Below are 21,367 nucleotides of genomic sequence, written 5' to 3'. Positions count from 1 at the left end.
TAAAAGAACATAAATATATATATTCATATCTCTGTGCGTTGTGAGCTAATGACTTTATGAAAGCGTGGTCATCTTTCAAAGGCTAACTTAAGACTCAGTTTCTGTAGATGGTCTTTCTTAATCGATTTAGGCAGAGTTAAGTACTTTCCCTACATTTATGAATATTCTTACTTATGGCTTCTATAGGGCGTTCCACCTTGTATTATTATACTCAATGGTGTGCTTTTGGGTTCACCAGACTGGTTTCATCAAGGACACTGAATATACAGTTTCATTTACCGCCTCTAGTACACAGTACATTTACTAAAGCTTTCAAGTCTGTCTGCGACTAAGTGACGGAGTGATGTTCATAAAAGGAGAAGCCGTAGAAATATCATTAGCACTCAACCTGTTACTTTTCAGTATTTATAAACCTTTACTCAAATTAGTTACATATTCTCTTTATTAATTGGCAAAAGATATGACAGCTTTTCCTCAATATCTAAGCATTTTCTTTCTAGGAGAGTTTACTCCAGAAATGCAATTGCGGATAAGGCAAGAAATTGAAAAGGAAAAGAAAACAGAACCTTGGAAAGAAAAATTCTTTGAAAGGTTTTATGGAGAAAAGTAAGTACTACAGCATTTTTTTGTGTGTCATTTCTCTTAGAAGGAAATGAAAATGTAATTCTCTTTGTTCACACAGCACACTCATGTGCCGTAAAACTTAATAAACCTGTGATAAAAGGCAATAGTCCCTCAGTGCAAGAAATTGCAGGTAAAATTATAGTGACACATCAGCACTTAAATTTTTTTTAAATGCATTTTCAATGGTTTATAACTTGTCCATGAAAATTCATTTTGGACTGAAAATAGCACATGAATTCCAGAGAAGTCAATTTTGTCTTTCTTAACTGGATTTTAGTAAAAATCTGCTATTTTTTTAGTCTAAGTATTTTCATTAATGAATCATTAGAGATAAGCAGCCTTAGATACATATTTATTTCTCACATTTTTCCAAAAATGTTGACTCTGAGTATACATTTGTTTAGTCCTTATTTTAAGGAAAGCCTGAAGTACTATCTATTGCTCTGTCCATTTTCCTCTTTCTCTATAACCACTTTAAAAAAAAAAAAAAACTTTATTTTACTCAAGGATAGTTGATTTGCAGTGTTGTAATAATTTCTGCTCTACAAGGGTGATTCAGTGTATGTATGTATAAGAAATATATATTATACATTCTTTTTTATATTCTTTTCCATTATGGATTATCATAGGGTGTTGAATATAGCTCCATCCATGTGATATATGGACTTCCCTAGTGACTCAGTCAGTAAAGAATCCACCTGCAAGCCAGGAGACTACTTGCATGTAGGAAACCGAAGTTCGATCCCTGGGTTGGGAAGATCCCCTGGAGAAGGAAATGGCAACCCACTCCAGTATTCTTGCCTGGAGAATCCCATGGACAGAGGAGCCTGGCGGGCTACAGTCCATGGAATCTCAAGGGTTGTACACACTTAGCAACTAAACCACCACCATGTGATACAGTAAGACCTTGTTATATCCATCCTGTATATAATGCTTTGCATCTGCTAATGTCAAATCCCAGTCCATCTCTCTCCTACCCCTTGGCAGCCACAAGTCTGTTATCTGTGTCTGTGTCTCTTTTGTAGACAAGTTCATTTGTGTCATATTTTAGATTCCACATATAAGTGATGACATACTGTAAACGTCTGACTTAACTTTTGCTGCTAAGTCGCTTCAGTCGTGTCCGACTCTGTGCGACCCCATAGACGGCAGCCCACCAGGCTCCCCCGTCCTGGGATTTTCCAGGCAAGAGTACTGGAGTGGGGTGCCGTTGCCTTCTCCAACTTAACTTTTAGGGTGGTAATTTCTAGGTCCATCCATGTTGCTGCAAATGATATTATTCCATTAGGTTTTATGACCGAGTAGAATTCCATTGCAGAGAAGGCAGTGGCACCCCACTCCAGTTCTCTTGTCTGGAAAATCCCGTGGACGGAGGAGCCTGGTGGGCTGCAGTCCATGGGGTCGCTAAGAGTCGGACACAACTGAGCGACTTCACTTTCACTTTTTATTTTCATGCATTGGAGAAGGCAGTGGCAACCCACTCCAGTGTTCTTGCCTGGAGAATCCCAGGGACGGGGGAGCCTGGTGGGCTGCCGTCTATGGGGTCGCACAGAGTCGGACACGACTGAAGCGACTTAGCAGCAGCAGCAGTATTCCATTGTGTTTATGCGCCACATCTTCTTTATCTGCTCATCTGTCAGTGGACATTCAGGTTGTTTTCACATCTTGGCTATTTTCAGCAGTGCTGCTGTGAACATTGGGGTGCATGTATCTTTCTGAATTATAGTTTTGTCTGAATCTTTGCCCAGGAGTGGGATTATTGCCTTATATGACAACGGTATTTTTATTTTTTTGAGGACTCTTCATGCTGTTTTCCATAGTAGCTGAACCAATTTACATTCTCATCAACAGTGTAGGAGGGTATAACCACTTTTTGATTTATTATTTTGATTTGTGTGTGTTTTAAAAGATAATACCAGATGTAGATAAGCGTGGTAGTGACTGAACTAAATTGAAAGCATTCTCTCCTTTGCCTCCCAGTTAACAGGGACACATTCTCCTTGAGCAGAATTGGAGTCTCACAGATAATCAGATTTGTAAGAAAAAAAGAGGGATTTAAGAGCTGACAGTTGACAGTAACTTTAGATCATCTTGGGCTTCCCTCACGGCTCAGCTGGTAAAGAATCCCACCTGCAATGCGGGAGATCTGGGTTGGGAAGATCCCCTGGAGAAGGGAATGGCAACACACTCCAGTATTCTGACCTGGAGAATTCCATGGACTGCATATACAGTCCATGGGGTCACAAAGAGTCGGACATGACTGACTGAGCGACTTTCACTCACTTTAAATCATCTTAGGTAGAAGAATCTGTGCTTTAATTCTCACAAACATAACTGATGCTTGAAAGTGGTGTTTTGTATAGAAGACACTAAGATGATTGTAGGCGATACAGCTTGTACCGTTTGATCTAATTTCACAAAACTCCCCTGTAAATGAGGAAAAATGTCAGAGGGAGTCTCACATGAGTGTGCCTCATCCCTGGTGAATTGTCCTAAGTAGCCATCCTCAAGAGGAGGAAGGCTCCTTTTCAGTTGCTGCCCTGAGACCTCAGATGCATATACATATTTAAGCAAAACTAAAAGGCTGTAATCTCCTTTCTCAAAAATTAAAATTGTGGCAGGCTAGTTATCAGCCTTCTTATATTATTACTAGCACTATTACTCAAGCCTGCTGGCATCACAGTCCTCATTGCAGCTTTCAAAACTAGATACAAGACTTTTCTGGTGGTCCAGTGGTTAAGAATCTGCCTGCCAACGCAAGGGACACAGGTTCAATCCCTAGGCTGGGAAGATTCCACATGCCGCAGGGCAACTAAGCCCTTGTGCTACAACTGTTGAGTCCACGTGCTACAACTAACGAAGCCCATGCACCTGGAGCCTGTCTCCACGACAAGAGAAGCCACCACAGTAGGAAGTCCAGGCCCCATAACAAAGAGTAGCCCCCACTTGCCAAAACTGGAGAGAGCCCGCACACAGCAGCAAGGACCCAGTGCAACCATAAATAAACTAATTACATTAAAAAACAGATTAGATACCGATTTAGGACACACACCCTAGGCATACTGATTGGGGATCTCCAGGAGTTGAACCCTGGAATCTGTATTTTTAGATGCTTCTCTATCACGCTGATGTCCAGCAAGATTAAGAACCCTGCCTTCCTGTCTTTTCTGACAAAGAGAGTGTTGGGAACATTCTTGTCAGTAATGGGAGAAGCATAAGCAAGACAGTCACCTCCAAAGAACCTGTCCTTAGTTTTTCTCGTGTGTTGGGCTTGTTCTTCTATCAGCTCAGTCTTCATCAACCATTGTCTTTGTACCACACACACTGTCAGACAGCCCATGATGTAAGACCACACAGAGACTTTTCCTCAGTCAGCAGATAATCACTGAGCATATTCAGGCTCTAATAGGTTTCTAAGAGCTTTGCAAATATTGTTTCACTTAATCTTCTCAACTGTCCTATAAGGTGGATACCATTATTACTCTTTTTTTTTTTTTTTTTTTTAAAGGGGGATTAGGAAACGGAGAGGCAGTGAAACTGATTTCCCCAGGTGTACACAGTATGGTTAAGTAATTTGCTCAGTGTCTTAATCCTGCAAATCCTTCTCAGAAAAATTCACACATCTACAATTTTTGGCATGAAATTTGGGGGCTCCTGCCCTGGAAGGTGATAGCTACAATGCTGTGCATAAACATGACTCCCCAGCAGTGTCACTGAGTTCTGAATACAACAGTTCTTTGATTTAATTGACCCTTTCCTTGTTATAGTTTATCCATAGAGTTTCTGTCCCATTACCTCCCTGGACTTCTTGCTTATCTTTTCTGATCTTTGATTACATACTGGATGACTGGTGCATTTTGGACATTTCATTGACTGCCCTTCTAATTTTCTTACTCTGAGATTACCTATATTCCCTCAATACAGGAGGGATATTTTCCTCCCATCAGATAATTTTCAGTTGACTGAGACCATGTGCCTTCTCATTGCTCTGAGTTCTCCCAAGAATGTTACCACTGAAACTCCCCTTTAGTTAAGATCTGTCTGATTTAGTTTTCTGCTCTTTGTGACCTTTATTTTGGTTCGTACTGGCTTACTCTGCCTTTAATCCAGGGTTGTCGTTCAGTCGCTAAGTCGTGTCTGACTCTTTGCGACCTCGTGGACTGCAGCACACCATGCTTCCCTGTCCTTCAGCATCTCCTGGAGTTTGCTCAAACTTGTGTCCATTGAGTCAGTGATGCCATCCAACCATCTCATCCTCTGCTACCCCTTTCTTCTTTTGCCCTCAGTTTTTCCTAGCATCAGGTTCTTTTCCAGTGAGTTAGCTCTTCACATCAGGTGGCCAAAGTATGGGAGCTTTAGCTTCAGCATCAGTCCTTCCAGTGAATATTCAGGGTTGATTTCCTTTAGGATTTTTGATACAGTACTGTCTTAAATTTGTTTTAATTACTTATGTAGATGTTATGAATATGCTAACCCAAAATTATAGTATATATTTAATAATATCCTTGTGACTCATCTAGCTGAAATTTGGCTGCTGGTGGGTAGGTTTTGTATATTCTCTATCTAATCTAGTATCAGTGATATCTTTACTTGATCTGGCCTCAGGAGACCTTGTATCCAGCTGATTTTTCTGTTCTAAATTCATCTGTTGTGTAGTTATATTATTCTTTCCTTCTTAGCATAATATAAACTGTGGTTTAATTTGAACCCATCGTAGGGAAAGTTGAAAGAAGAGAGACTAATTATGAAGGAAGTATCCTCTATCTTTCTTTCTCAGCTTTCTGAAATTTAGTGAAGAAGGCAATGAAAAAATACCCCAAAAGCACATTCTTTCTTACTTCCTTTTTATTCTGAGGATTTAAGTAAAAGGTTGAAGAAGATTTCACTGAGGTATTTTCCTGTTACAGCTCTATTTCCTCATTCAAATATGTTTCTTCCTCTGGGAATATTCTCTCTCCTGCTCATCCTTGTAATTGCCTGCACTCTAATTTAACTTCATTTAGAACAGCATATTTCCCTACCATCTGATGCTAACATTGTAACTTAGTATGATAGGAAATAGTGATTTACAATATTATCAATCATAATTCTGATGAACTTTGTCTTATGGCCTGGGCTATTTCTTGATATTCTATACTATCTTTTTATGGAATATTTTTACTGTAAGAGATCTACATGAAAGAACTGAAATGTCTTGTCTCACACAGATGTAATCTAGTGGAATCAACTTTGATGACCCCAACCATATTTATTATTCTTTAAAGAAATTTCCATCATATCTTAGGTTAGACATTTAGATACTAAAATAAGGTGATGGACATCTTTTACATTGGGTTAAGAGAACTTAATCTTTGGAAGTCATTTCAGTTGTAGAATTTTACAACGTACCCATCTTCCATTTATTTTAATTATTTGGTTATGTTGCATCTTTTGAGGACTATGAGATTTTCTACTATAAGGATATATTTCTACTTCCTGAGTATAAAAGTTTAGATTTTTTTATATTCTTTTGCCTTTCAGCCCATATTTTTTTAATCTTTTGTACTATGCAATTTTCTTATTACTAATACTTGGTAAGGTTGATATTTCCTTGCTTATAGAATAAAAATCAATACTTTTTTTAAAACCAGAAGTTTATTTTGGGGCTTCCCAGATGGCTCAGTGGTACAGAATCTGCCTATCAAAGCAGGAGCCATAGGAGACATGAATTCAGTCCCTGGGTCAGGAAGATCCCCTAGAGGAGGAAATGGCAACCCACTCCAGTATTTTTACCTGGAGAATCCCATAGACAGAGGAGCCTGGCAGTCTGAAGTCCATGGAGTTGCAAAAGAGTTAGACATGACTGAGTGAGCATGCATGCAGAGTTTATTTTAGGTATGATTATAAAAGCAGTCTTCCCACGTGGCTCAATGGTAAAGAATTGCCTGCCAGTACAGGAGATGCAGGTTTGATCCCTGGGTCAGGAAGATCCTGTGGAGAAGGAAATGACAACCCACTCCAGTATTCTTGCTTGAAGAGGAGAGGAGCAGAGGAGCCTGGCGGGCTGCAGTCCATGGGGTCGCAAAGAGTTGGACACAACTGAGCAATTGAGCACATAAAAGCAGTAGAAAACCTAAGCCATCATAAACTAGTTTACATAGGCTAAGCATGCTACTTAGTGATAATAAAATTAATTTGATGCATTTACTTCTATGAATGCTATATTTGGTGAGAGATCCAAGTTGTACCTTTCATGTTTTGTGGTTGAACAATAATTTAGTATTTCTAATTTCTGTTCAGGCTGGGCATGTCAAGAGAGGACTCTGTAAAGCTCACATCTGGACCAAACACTGATGGCGCTGAAAGTAGTTCTTCCTGTGGGACCCCTGGCCTTCCCAGTCTTTCTGCACAGACTCCCTTGAAAGAACAGCCAAAAAGCTTGAAAAGCCCAACTTCTCCAGAGCCTGAATTCTGTGCTACGCTCTGTCCAATGGTAGATGTAGGTAAAGATGTAATGACAGAATCAGAATCAGAGGACATCTTGATCCCTGAAGAATCCGTGATTCAGGAGGAAATTGCAGAAGAGGTCGAGACCAGCATCTGTGAGTGCCAGGATGAGAATCACAAGACAATACCTGAATTTTCTGAGGAGTCGGAAAGTCCAGTCACCTCTCATGAAGAGCCACAATTAGCACCTCCTGAAGATCATGTGGAATCTTGTGTTATGATGAATGATGTTTTGGAAACTTTGCCTCCTATCGAAGTTAACGTGGAAGAGAAATCAGAATCTCCCCAGGAAGAGATGTCGGTTGTCATTGATCAGCTGGAAGTCTGTGACTCGCTCATTCCTTCCACTTTATCCATGACTCATGTTAGTGACACAGAACATAAGGAGCCAGAAATTGCACTAGAGACCAACACTCCAGAAATTAAAACGGGGTCATCATCCCTAGAAGGCCGATTTCCAAGTGAAGGAATTGCTGTGGATATGGAGCTGCAGAGTGAGCCCGATGAGCAGCTTTCTGAAAATGCCTGCGTCTCTGAGACGTCCTTCTCTTCTGAGAGCCCAGAGGGAGCCTGTGCCAGTCTGACATCCCCAGGAGGGGAAAACCAATGCACTTCAGAAGAGCCGTGTACTCCAACCTCCCTTGAGACAACGTTTTGTTCTGAGGTGTCCAGCACTGAAAATGTGGACAAATATAATCAGAGAAATGCCGCTGATGAAAATCTTCATGCATCTTTGCTGTCAGAAATCTCTCCAATATCCACCTCACCTGAGACATCAGAAGCATCTTTGATGTCCAATTTACCTTTGACATCGGAAGCATCCCCAGTATCAAATTTACCTTTAACATCAGAAACTTCACCCATGTCTGATTTACCTTTGACGTCAGAAACTTCTTCAGTGTCTTCCATGCTTCTCACGCCCGAGACCACTTTTATATCCAGTTTGCCACTTCCTTCAGAAACATCTCCAGTTTCCAGTTCTTCCATGAATGAAAGAATGGTGCATCAACAAAGAAAGTCCACTTCCGTATCCGAAGAACCACCCTCCCCGCAGAAAGACGAAGGTTCTGCTCTTGCCAAGCCCTTGGGAGAGGGCGTTACCTCTCCACAGAAGATTCTATCAGATGCTCCTGAACCCATCAAAATGGCTTCTTCTTCAATTGCTCCTGAAGCGTATTCATCAGAAGAATTACACAGTAACACCCTGAATCAGCAGCCTTGTAAATCACACGTTGAAACTGAGAAATCCTATCCCACTTCAATTCCGGAACTTCCTTCTACAGAAATGATCAAAGTGAAAAATCATAATGTCCTGCAAAGAGCAGAAAAGAAAGGGATGTCTTCACCATTGGACTTACCCGTCTTTTCTGAAGAGATAGAGAGTAAGGGAAATGAGGTCCCATCAGGTAAACTACAGGACAAACAATACGTCTCCTCGGTAGATAAGGCTTCATTTTCAGAAGGCTCTAGAAATAAAATGCATAAGCAGGGGAGCTCACAGAATCGGCTGGAGAACTCACATTCTTCCAAGTTGTCAGAGCCCTCCAAGTCCCCAGATGGGGTAAGAAATGAAAGCAGAGAATCTGAAATATCAAAGAGGAAAACTGCAGAGCATCACAGCTTCGGGATTTGTAAGGAGAAGAGGGCTAGGATAGACGATGACCAGTCATCTGCTGGACGGAACATCTCGTCCAGCAGCCCACCTGAGAAAGAGCCACCCCCAAGAGAGGAGCCAAGGGTCCCACCTCTCAAGGTATGGTATTTTTTTTTTAACGAAAAATTCCATAGATAGGCTTTTCCTATTCAGATATTTCATTTTTCAAAAGTAAATGTCACAGTTTATACTCCAATACTCCCAGCGCCAGTCTGATACTAAGTGATTCTTTTTCAGACTGCATTGAGTTCATACAGTAAGTTTAGATACATGTATATATTTAGACCTGGGCATTTAAGGGAAAAATCAAATGAACAGGGAGAACTGGGCCTGGAGGAGCCCACAGGCCACTCAGATAACATGGCCTTTGGGGGACTCCAAGATGTAGGACAGAGATCTACATAAATTTGAAGGTTAATTCATCATTCTATAAAAGTTAGCAGAACTAGAGACAGTAGTGATCAAGTCAGAGGCATGCACTCAAGAAATGAAGGTATGTATTACCCCTTCATTCATTTGCCAACAAACATTGAACTCCCCACACACCACACTGCCTAGCAGAGAGGGCCTGGCTTCTGAAAGACCTTCATTAAATACTTCTTGAATAAATAAATGAAATTGCTTTGCAAACCCAGAGGAAAATGCCATAGATATACATGTATACAAATGCTACTATTTTATTTCCAAGATAGTTAAAGAAGTATTTGACTTCACAAAATAATAAAACCTGTAGACAAACATTCCTAATTACACTTTTTATTTTGATTCCCAGGTAGATTTTAACTCTCAGAAAACCAACCTTTTATATAATTGAATCTGCCTAAGTGAACTGAAAATTAAGATTGATTCAAAGAATTATAAACAAACAGCCTTTGTTTTTCTTCATGTCTTTTTATTTTATTCTGCTCTGACATCTACTTGTAATAGGGACTCTTAATCTCCCTAAGGTTGACTTTTAAGGGTGTGATTGTAGTTATTCTGTGTAATGAATCATTCCCTATTAAATAAGATTCTGGAGATACAAAAGATGAACATTAAGCTCCCATTAAAACCCTGCTATGCATTTTCATTTATGAAGCAATGGAAAGACAAATATAATAAGAATGCTTCCCCTAGGAAATACTTTTAAGTATAATATGTTTAAGTATAGACATATATACAAGTATATAATACATTGAAGTATCCTGTTTTTTGTCAAAAGCTGTTTTTCAAAGTGATATATACCTTTATGTAAACATACGTGGATTAGTTAGATAAAACAAATTTGTTGTTTGTTAGGCTTGATGTTTCTAATTTTTTAAATGAAGGGAAGTACTTGAAAAGCTGAAATCCTTTTCTAAATTTATCTTTCTTTGGAGCCTTTGGATTAGAAGAGAACCAGCACATGTTTGAAAATGAGAAATGAGAGCTCAGGAAAATAATTCCACCTTCCAAAGTTCTAAAGGATAATTCCAAGTTGAAATGATCTTGTAGTATGTGTCACATGTTTATAATGTCAACATATGTAAGTGCACAAATGTTAAGAAGAGAGATGTAAGTTTTCTAGGAAAAATCTTTTTTCTAGAGGACAGAATAAAAGGGAGCATAGTACATGTCAACAGAAGAGAACAGGGGGCTGAAAGTCTCCATCATGCTCTGGTTAGAGGACCCCAGAGCAGCCTATCTCCACAGGCTCAGTGTTTGCAGCTGTACATTAAGGGCTTTAACTAGATCCCTTCCAGCTCCATAAATCTGTGACTCTGTGAACATTCTCAGTGGCTAGCACATCACAGGCCATTGCTTTGGGATATTGGTTGTTAGGTCTTCAGTGTCTGACTCTTTGTGACCCCATGAATCGCAGCACACCAGGCCTCCCTGGCCATCACCAACTCCTGGAGTTCACTGAGACTCATGTCCATGGAGTCAGTGATGCCATCCAGCCGTCTCATCCTCTGTCCCCTTCTCCTCCTGCCCTCAATCCCTCCCAGCATCAGAGTCTTTTCCAATGAGTCAACTCTTCGCATGAGGTGGCCAAAGTACTGGAGTTTCAGCTTTAGCATCATTCCTTCCAAAGAAATCCCAGGGCTGATCTCCTTCAGAATGGACTGGTTGGATCTCCTTGTAGTCCAAGGGACTCTCAAGAGTCTTCTCCAACACCACAGTTAGGTGTTAGGTCTTAGGCTGCATGAATTTGGTGACAACTGTGCATCTCTTGGGCTTCCTTGGTGGCTCAGTGGTAAAGAATCCGCCTGCCATGCAGAAGACGCAAGTTTAATCCCTGGATTGGGAAGATCCCTCGGAGGAGGAAATAGCAGCCCACTCCAGTATTCTTGCCTAGAAAATCCCATGGACAGAGAGGATCCTGGCAGGCTGCATTCCATGGGGTTGCAAAGAGTCAGACATGACTTAACGATTGAGCACACACATATGCGTGTCTCAGCATGAGTAAGTGAACAGTGTGTGTTGGGACATGTATGTAATTCAGCACACTGGATTTCCAAAATAAACTGCCCAACCCATGTTATTTTGGAGGCAGAAAACTAGAGTTGCCCTTGCTTTCAATAAAACATACTGCTAATAACAAAATCCCTTTGGAAGGCAGAGCATTCTCACAAAAACAGTCTCATTCCCTCTTTATAACAGCTCTGCGAAGGAAATAGACCGGAAATAGCCAGGCTCATTTTACAACTGAATTTACAAACTCATATTGTGTGCTTATTATATGTATAAAGCAGCAGGCTAGGTGGTATGGGACCACATAAAACCTACAGTCTTTTACTTCGGAGGTTGTTGGAGAAACTGAAGTACACAGCCTGGGATCACAGCTGAGAATTCTAGTCTTGAGCCTTCCTTGGGGCTTTCTCCTTTATGTCAGATTAAGACCAGTAAATTCAAACAGAGTCCAGGTCCCACTTTTTCATGACAGCCAGGAAGATAAGTCGAAAGCTTAACTATTTTTTAGTTTACCTCATTTGAAGAAGCCTGGGCTTCCTTTCCATTCATGTGATGCTTTAATATGTTTCATTTCCATGCCAAATGAAGTCACTGATGTTTTGTAGATTAAAACAGGTTAAATTTTTTTAATTTTCACATTCGTGCTGCGTTTATTGTTGCTTTTTTTTTTTTTTTTTTTTTTACCTCCAAAAGCCCATTCCTGGATTTAGGGGTTGGCCCCTTTAAAAACGTGGTTATTCCCTGCTCTTGCGTTCGCATGCGCCTCTGGAATCATGTGCACATGCGCCTCTTCGGTGCTCCTTACGCTTACTTTATCTTTTCATTTCTGCCCCCCACCCCCACCCCCCGTCCCCCGCCTCCTTTCTGTAGATCCAGCTTTCCAAAATCGGGCCACCCTTTATCATCAAGAGCCAACCCGTCTCCAAACCAGAGGCTCGTGCGTCTTCCAGCACCTCGGTCAGTAGCGGGAGGAACACGGGAGCCCGGACCCTGGCAGACATCAAGGCCCGAGCGCAGCAAGCCAGGGCCCAGCGCGAGGCGGCGGCGGCTGCAGCTGTGGCGGCTGCGGCCAGCATCGTCTCAGGTGCCATGGGGAGCCCCGGAGAGGGCGGGAAGGCCCGGACCCTGGCGCACATCAAAGAGCAGACAAAGGCCAAGCTGTTTGCTAAGCATCAAGCACGAGCCCACCTCTTCCAGAACCCGAAAGAGCCCCGGGGGCCTCCCCAGCTCGGCCCAAAGGAAGGGCCTCCAAGCTTAGACGTCGTCTCTCCTGCCCCTGAAACAAAAATTGAAGGCTCGCCTGGCGTCATCATTGTCAACCCGAACTGCCGATCTCCCAGCAACAAGGCCGCGCACCTCCGGGACACCACCACGGTTCTACAGCAGCCTCTCAACCCGACGAAACTTCCAGAAACCGCTACGGACTTATCTGTGCATAGTTCTGACGAAAACACACCTGTGTCACACTTACCTGAGAAAATGGTTTCATCTACCTCTTCTGAAAATAGCAGTGTGCCCATGCTTTTTAATAAAAATCCTGTCCCCGCGTCTGTCTGCAGCACTGCTCTGTCGGGAGCAATTAAAGAGCATCCCTTTGTGAGTCCTGTTGATAAATCCTCCGTCCTAATGTCTGTTGACAGTGCAAACGCTACAATTTCTGCTTGTAACATAAGCATGTTAAAAACCATCCAGGGAACGGATACCCCATGCATAGCCATTATACCAAAATGTATGGAGAGCACACCTCTCCCCGCCCCCTCAGAGGGCTCAGGCTCGGCCAGCCCCCACAATGACCAGCTGGCACTGGTACCCAGCAGCAGTGCTGGCAGCCTCGTCTCTGCTCAGTACACCTCCGTGCCAGCTCCCTCGATTGGAAGCAACTTGCCCAACCATCTCTCCTCTAGCTCTGTTTTGATGCCCCCAACGGGAATGAACAACAGATACCCTTCTGAGAAGATAGCCATGCCTGGGAGTGAAGAACCGGCCACTGTGCCCATGGGCAGCACTGTGAGAGCCGCCCTCGGCTGTAGGGACCCCGTTGCGGTCACTGACGCCCTGGTGGCACGCCCACCCGTGGCAGTGTTTTCTGGAAGCATGCTGACCATCAGCTCTTATGATAGCCCTCCCAAGTTAAGTGCCGAAAGCCTGGACAAAACTTCAGGGACTCGGAACAGGGGAGACCCTTCTGGGAAACCTCAGCCAACCCCGGGCGGCTTCACACCAGCAGCCATAAACCGATCGATCCCCTGTAAGGTCATCGTGGACCACAGCACCACGTTGACCTCCACCCTGTCTCTGACGGTTTCCCTGGAGAGCACGGAAGCTGGCTTGGAGCTCCAGACCCGGGCCGGGAGGACGGAGGCAGCCGGGCCACCCATGGCTTGCCCTCAGGTGTCTGTCATCAGCAGGCCTGAGCCGGTGGCCCTTGAAGGCGGAGATCACGGTTCCAGTTTCATCACGGCTTCCGTGGCCGAGCAAGACAGTCAGACGATGAAGGCCACTTGTCCGGGTCTTCGCGAAGGACTCCTGGTCATTCCCGATAAATTAAAAGAGGGGACTCCCCCGAGTCACAGCTTTGCCGAGCAGGCGCGTGGCTCAGCCGCGTTCAAGAGTGAAGCTGACACCACCTGTAGCCACCCGTACAACCCGGGCAGCCGGATCTGCTGGAGTGAGGACGGGATGCGGAGCACGGGCCAGCCTCCACCCAGCCACCCGGCTTCCAGCAAACAGAAGGACTATCTGGAGCAGAGCTGTCCCAAGTCCATCAAGACCGAGCATGCCAGCTACTCACACGTGGTGGAACTTCAGCCCCGGAATCTCATCACAAGCGTCACGCTCCCCGTGAAGTCCGAACCTCACGACGTGGACAAAGGCTTCAGGATGGACACCGAAGACTTCCCCGGCTCCGAGCTGCCTGCTCCGGCCGCCGAGGCAGCCCCGAGTGTGCAGCCACCGCAGACCGTGAAGGCCCCCGCCTCCGGGCCCCTGGAGGAGGCTGTCTCTTTGGCCACAGACAACCTGAAGCGGGTGCCCAGCGCTGGGAACTCCAGCTGCCGTCTGTCGTCGGTGGAGGCCAACAACCCCCTCGTCACACAGTTACTCCAGGGCAACCTACCTCTGGAGAAAGTGTTGCCGCAGCCCAGACTGGGAGCCAAGCTGGAGATCAACAGGCTCCCCCTGCCTCTTCCGACTACCTCAGCGGGTAAAGCAGCCCCGGAGAGGAACGTGGTTGAAATGCCCCTCAGCTCGCCCAATCCAGATGGGAAGGGCTACTTGGCCGGAGCCCTGGCACCGCTCCAAATGAGGAAGCGAGAGAACCACCCCAAGAAGAGGGTGGCCAGGACCGTGGGGGAGCACACGCAAGTGAAATGCGAGCCGGGGAAACTGCTGGCGGACCCCGACGTGAAAGGAGTCCCCTGTGTCCTCGGCTCCGGCCTGAGTCCACTGGCACACAGCCAGCCTCTGAAGCAGGAGTGGCTGAACAAGCACCCTGCGCAGAGCAGGATTGCTCACAGCCCTGAGGTCAAACAGCAGAAGCGGCTGCTCCCCTCGTGTAGCTTCCAGCAGACCCTGTTTCACGTCGACAAGAACGGGGGCTTCCATCCCGACCCCGGGACCTCGCACAGACAGCAGTTTTACCAAATGCCTCTGACACCCAGGGGCCCTCTTCCTCCAGCAGCTCTGTTACCGGCCTCTGCCAAGACCTCAGCAGGCTGTAGCTCATTCGCCTTCAACAGGCACCTTGAACAGAAGGGACTGGGGGAGGTTGGCCTTTCCCCGGCGCCTCACCAGCTGAGGTTAGCCAACATGGCACCCCCCAACGTGCCGATTAAAGAAGGTGATGACGTCGGGGGGACCCCGCACGGAATGCCACACAAGGCCCTGGTGCATCTCCCGCCGCCTCCGCCCCCTCCCCCCTTGGCTCTGCCCCCGCCCCCCCCACCGCCCCCACCACCGCCACCTCCTCCACTACCTCCGTCTCATCCGAACCCAGAAGTCCCACCCGAGCAGAAACAACCACCGGTTACCATGGAAACCACTAAGAGACTCAGTTGGCCTCAGTCCACGGGCATATGTAGCAATATAAAATCGGAACCTCTTTCTTTTGAGGAAGGTTTAAGCAGCAGCTGCGAACTGGGCATGAAACAAGTTTCCTACGATCAGAATGAGATGAAAGAACAGTTGAAGGCCTTTGCGCTGAAAAATGCCGATTTCTCTTCCTATTTGCTTTCCGAGCCGCAAAAGCCTTTTACCCAATTAGCTGCTCAGAAAATGCAGGTGCAGCAACAACAGCAGCTCTGTGGAAACTATCCAACCATCCACTTCGGGAGCACAAGCTTCAGAAGGGCCACGTCTGCCATTGAAAAGTCCATTGGGGTTTTGGGAAGTGGCTCCAGTCCCACCACGGGCCTGCCCGCTCAGAACGCCCAGATGCCTGTTCAGAACTTTGCCGACAGCAGCAACGCGGACGAATTGGAACTGAAATGCTCTTGCCGGCTGAAAGCCATGATTGTGTGCAAAGGCTGCGGGGCCTTCTGCCACGACGACTGCATAGGGCCTTCTAAACTCTGTGTCGCTTGCCTGGTTGTGCGATAAAAGCCGAGTGAAAGGTGCAGTATCCCTTTTCCTCTATGGAAAAGCCAAATGGCATCATCAACAACACATTGCGTCACTCTGGGGTCTATCCCGTGCTAATTTATTTTAGTTTGGAACAGAGGCTCTTTTCTCTATCTCATATTGTTTTCTGGCGTTTCTGGGAGAGGCGAGATCGCATCCCAGCCAAGGGGCTCAGCAGCATGTCTTTTGCATATTCAGTTGCCATTCGCAACTCCTGGAAAATTTCTAAGCGTGTGTATACAGGTCGCTCCCTCCCAATTTGTTGCTTAAAAGAAAAAAAAATCCAGGTGTAGCAAGGAAAAGGACAATTTAATTACTTCATGGTAACCAGAAATGGAGATGTAGAAAGAGATCAGTAAAAGCAATTTTGAGGTGGTGATGCATTCTTCTACAGGTAAACCATTCCAGTGAGGGTTCCCACAGTTGACTCCTTTGGATCTGCCTTCACCATAAGTGATGACATTCTGTTTGGCAAAGGGAATCTGATTTAAGTGTATGATTCCTTGTATTTACTCATATCACAAGAGATATTAAAGGAGGTATACCATTAATGAACTCCACTGTCCTTATTCTCTTTCCTCCCTTTTGACTCTTTTCGGAGACGGGCAGATTACCTGGATCTGCATTGGACATGGTACACACATCGTAGTGAAATGTCTTTTCTACCTGAAATTGCAGTGTGGGCCTCTTGCCCAGCAGTCTGGTTCAAACCTCTTGACACCTGAGACTGTAAGAGGCCCAGAGGATTTCAGAGCTTTGTGCGTGGCTTCTAAGAGCAAGTATGAAAAAAGATGCCCTAAAATTCAGAGCAAACAAGTAAAATGCTGTGTATGCAAACACACCTAGATGGGTTGATGATGTAAATATCGGTCCATTCTATTCACTCTCATACAGTTACTGGATATTGAGATGGGGGGAAATAATCATAGCCCTTTATTGATGACATCCTTGCATTCTGACTTCTGATTCTGCAGAGGTTGGCCATTTCTTTTTAAAAGTGTCATTGATGACGAAAGGGACTCCAGAAGGCTGAAATGTTGACATTTTTCCAAACGAGTTTTTTCCTCATGAGTCACGATCTCTGTAATTGCATTTGACTCTGAACTAGTCCTTTAGAATTGTTCTGGGTGTTCCACGATTTTGTTTCCCCCCACCCTCAGGTGAATTCAGTGCATTCTTCACATTTGGGGTAGTGGAACTACTTTTGAAAAAGGGATACTGCATCTTACAACTGTTCTCAGTGTTAGCCGAGAGTCTGGGCGTCGAGTATTTGAGTTGCATGCCATGTACTTCGGCCACCCTCGTGCCAGAGGACAGCTGTAGTTTCAGCAGGCTCTGTTCCCTAAAGCAAGTTCAAAAGCACATGCACATTGTGGGAAGATGAAAGAACAAACACCATGTCCACTGTAACTTCCTATTACAGAGCACAAAATGCGGAGTACCTTTAACCCACTGGTCGGTTGTGACTGTAGAAAATCTGGGCGTGGGGGGGAATCTTCTGTATTCAGGGTAAGAATGACAGTTATTTTCACAAGGGATCATCCTAATCAATGTTAACTTTTGACATTCCCTTAAATTACGTCTTAAAAATCGACTAAAATGAGTGGAAATTACATTCCTGGGGATAAAAAAAAAACTTGCAATTTTTTTTATAGTAGTCAACCATGGCATATTTTTTTCCCTCCATATTTATGACTGTGATGTTGCCAAATTTTATTAAGTGATAGAGATGTCATTTTTACTAACAAATTGCTGATAGTGAAAGATACCTAGGAAGAAATCAAAGCAAATAAGGCCTACCTCCGTGGCCGAGGTTCAGTGCTTCAGTTGCTGTCATTTCTGTTTTTCACATTAAAATTAACAGAATTAATGGCTGAGAATATTAGCAATGCACTTAACCAGCCCTTCCCAAGAAAGGCAGCATTAGTTCCAGCGGATCCTTAGTTCACTCTGCACCAGGGGCTTTGAGTGGTATCCTCATCAGTGGGTCTCTATGGTCTGCTTGGCTCTGATGTTGGTTTGGAAGGGCACGCTCACATAGGGGCACCCCTAAAACATAGATACTTGCATGCCACCACCTTCCTCCAAGTTTAGTTGTTCCTCTACCAGTGTCAGATACTGTCCACACCAGCAGATTCAACATTACCCTAGTAACTGGCACCTAGTTGAAACTCTGGTCTACAAAACCTTTGCACTCTGCATTTGAGATACAGTTGAGGCTGATATGATACTGAGCTCGTTATCAGTTCCATTATTGTGAAACATTGCCCGCAAGTTACTCACTGGGAATAAAGAAAAGTGTCCTTCTCTCTTTTCTCATTTTTCACATGGTAAGTTTGGAGAATCAGTTGCTGATCACATGTGGATTCTATCACTCTGTTCCAAAGAGCATAATATTTCTCTGCCCTTGTTCTTTTTTGGCCCTTGTTTAAATTCCCAGTGTTTGCATATGGTTTATATTACTAAAGAATTAAAGCTTTGCGCTCGAAAGATGGAAAAGAAAAATTCACAAGTAAAACATAGGTCAGATATGTTATGAATGGCCATTTAATATATATACAAAAGCCAGTATATTTGGATTAGGTGAGCAAGTTCTTAGTGTCCTGATTTCCACTGATATCTGCCTGTGTGCAAATGGAGTATATTATTTGCTACATGTTTACCATGGTATAATGTGCAAATTTTAGTATGTGTGTTATCCTGGTGATTGGACACTGTGATATCCATATCAGGAACAGAGCTTGCACATCTATCATGGAATTTTTTTTAATTATTATTTTCACAAAGGTTGCATTTCCCTAAGTAGCACTTTTGAAACCAGGGGTGGAAGAAAACTGCTATTCCCTGATCCCTCTCCTATATGATATACATCTGCCTGAAGTTGTATAAAGACATTTAGGTAGCTAATGGGCATGTTAATATGAACGTTCTCATGCAAGAGTCATTTTCAGAATGAAAATATTTTTCCTTCCCCAAAGTGAGAATAGCAGAAATATTGGAGACCTGAGCACCATAGTTACATAGACTATTTCCCTGCTAAGGTCTAGTTTGAAGGAACAAACTTGAAAACAAACCCATGAGGTTGAGCCTCGTTGCTATAAAGACTTTGTGGTGGTATGTGTTTTGGGGATGCGCTGTGGAAGGTTTAGTTGACTTCTAGAGCTGGAGAGTCTTACTCGTTCAAAATGGACATAAGCTGGTGCGTATGGTGCTTCGCAGGGCAGCCGAGAGTAAGGATCCAAGACGCTACAGCCCCGTGGCCTTTACAAACACTCGCACAATTTCTAAAGGGGAAGTTACTGTGGCCTTGGTTTCCCAGTTCCTCCTGGGTCTGGTCAAATCCCAGGTGACAGAAGCTGAAGCCGAGTTAAGGGTCGTATCTGCTCTGTAGTGTGGAGGCCAGCACCGGGCTAGCAGCCTGGAGGGAGTGAGCCCACCGAATACGCAGAGCCCAGAGTCACTGTCCATGTTTCTAGAGAACAATGTGAAGAGTCCTAGAAAAGGAACTCACCAGACTGTCAGGGGCCGATGTAGCCAAAATGTCACTGAATAGAAAAAAAATCTTGTCTTCAGTCCTCATGCTTTGTCACTGTAAAGCGAACGAAAAGCATTTTTACTATAATTTAAAGGAGCTGCTTTTTTTTATAGCACATACTATTTCGCTTTGTACTCTCTTTGATAGTTGCAGAATAATTTAGACTGTAGAAAAAACTTTGTTGTATTTGTACTGTTCATGAATGTTTCAAAGAAAGTGCTTTACTTGGTTGCCATAATTTTTCTTGTACTGCTGTATTTTTCCCCCTGGCTTCATGGAAACCTAATCTGACTCATATTTTCAGTATACTTTTTTAATGTGTGTGTGTGTATTTTTTTTCCCTTTTTTCCCCTTTGGTCAGTATTCTGAATGTTTACATCTGTTTGACATTAGCCATTTAATGCCTTTTTTAAAAGGCGGTATTACTCTTACAGTGTAACAGCAAAATGTGAATCAACCCAAACATAACATGCATGACAAATACAGATTGGGGGGCAAAGGCCCGGAACGTACACAGACATTTTATATCAGCATACAGCAAAGTCCAACCCTCCTTCAGCCCTCTACCAAAGAATATATTATTCCCACAGGAAAAACTCAGAAAAGGTGTGTAAAATCCTCAGAAGGGGGAGCAGTTGAATCAGTAAGACTGCTACAATTTAATACTGTTATGCTTGCTTTGATACCTGACTAAATGTGACGGAGTGCAACAAGCATTGAAACAATTTTTAGGCAGTGTTTTGTTTAGAATTCAGGGATCATGCATTCTTTAATGGTGCTGTTTGTTTTTTATTTCTTTTCTACAAAGAAAAAAGTGTTGCCTAAAAAAGTGACTGCTCACGATACCATAAGTTAAATGAAATGTTTGTCTTTTCATGTTTCTGTTTTTCCCTTTCTCTAAAGTAATGATTTGGGTTTCAATATTAAAATATTCTGGGAGAAAATAAAGAAATTCAACCTTAAATTATTGTCATTTCTAATTTTTAATATGAATTTTTAATGAAATGAGGTGGTTAATATACATACACATAAAATGTATTAATAAATACATTGAAAATTTTACTTAACAAAAAGTTTATAAGGAGAACAAACCGTATACTCTTAAAATTTCTACCCTCATTGGCATGGTGAATTCTCAACATACAGTTGTAACTATTACTACAAAGGTTTCCTCTTTGAAATTAACCATATCTATTATGCTTATTTAAAAATATATTTGAATCTTCTTGTTTTCATACAAATATTGTTAATTCTTTATACCAAAAGACAGGTAAGTCAAACAAATTGTTACTACCATATTTAACTTTCAAAATGAATTACCTCTCAAAATTCTTTTTTAAAATAATTGCTGGTTAGTTTTCCTTCTCTTGCATTAAATATTACAGATAGATTAATATGAATAAAATGCTCTGAACCATTAAAACAAAATTGCCTCAGTTGTATTTACATTGGTTAAGGAAATATGCATATCTTTACAGTAAGATGAAGCTGAAAGCATTAAACATAATTAGCTGGTTAAATCTGAGTTCGGCTGTTTTCATCTACACAGAAAATGCGGTCCTTAGCCACCAGATGGCGAAAAAGGATGTTTACTTTTGGAGGAAAATAAAAACATGCTTCTTCCTTCTCATAGATTAAATGATTATAGTAATGAAAATACAGCTCATTCAAGTAAGGCGATGGAAGATAAATACTTGTAATTGACACTAAATTATTTTCACTATAATACTGGCACTCCTTATTCGTCCTATTTTTTCTATTACAGTGTTACAGAATGTTTTCTTAATTTTATTTAGCATTGTGGAATTTTTCTTTTATTGTTTTCATTGCGTTACTCCCCAGGCATCGTCTATTCCAAAATTCATCATGGAAAATTGAACCACCAAGCATTCTCTAAGGTGACATTTCTTGAAACTTACCTGATTATGTTTTAATTCACTTATTCTCATAATAGGTATATTAAGCAATTTTCATATAAATATTTATTCTTAATATATTAATGTGACCTAATTGGAGTA

General features: G+C 43.0%; 1 protein-coding gene across 1 annotated transcript in view; it reads left to right on the top strand.

The window, feature by feature from the left end:
• ASXL3 (ASXL transcriptional regulator 3) overlaps window positions 1-20,440 on the top strand; it is a 196,229-nt gene extending 175,789 nt beyond the window's left edge. Inside the window, exons 10-12 of the mRNA XM_070361800.1 lie at window positions 501-606; window positions 6,904-8,863; window positions 12,068-20,440. Of these exons, the coding sequence (XP_070217901.1) occupies window positions 501-606; window positions 6,904-8,863; window positions 12,068-15,793 (5,792 nt within the window). The 3' untranslated portion in view covers window positions 15,794-20,440. The remainder of the gene's footprint in view (window positions 1-500; window positions 607-6,903; window positions 8,864-12,067) is intronic.
• The last annotated feature ends 927 nt before the right edge of the window (window positions 20,441-21,367 follow it).

Source organism: Bos mutus, chromosome 24 (genome assembly GCF_027580195.1).
Source record: "Bos mutus isolate GX-2022 chromosome 24, NWIPB_WYAK_1.1, whole genome shotgun sequence".
In the NCBI taxonomy this organism is placed as follows: Eukaryota; Metazoa; Chordata; class Mammalia; order Artiodactyla; family Bovidae; genus Bos; species Bos mutus.
Note: the sequence above shows the minus strand (reverse complement) of the source record. Positions and strands in the feature narration are given on the sequence as shown.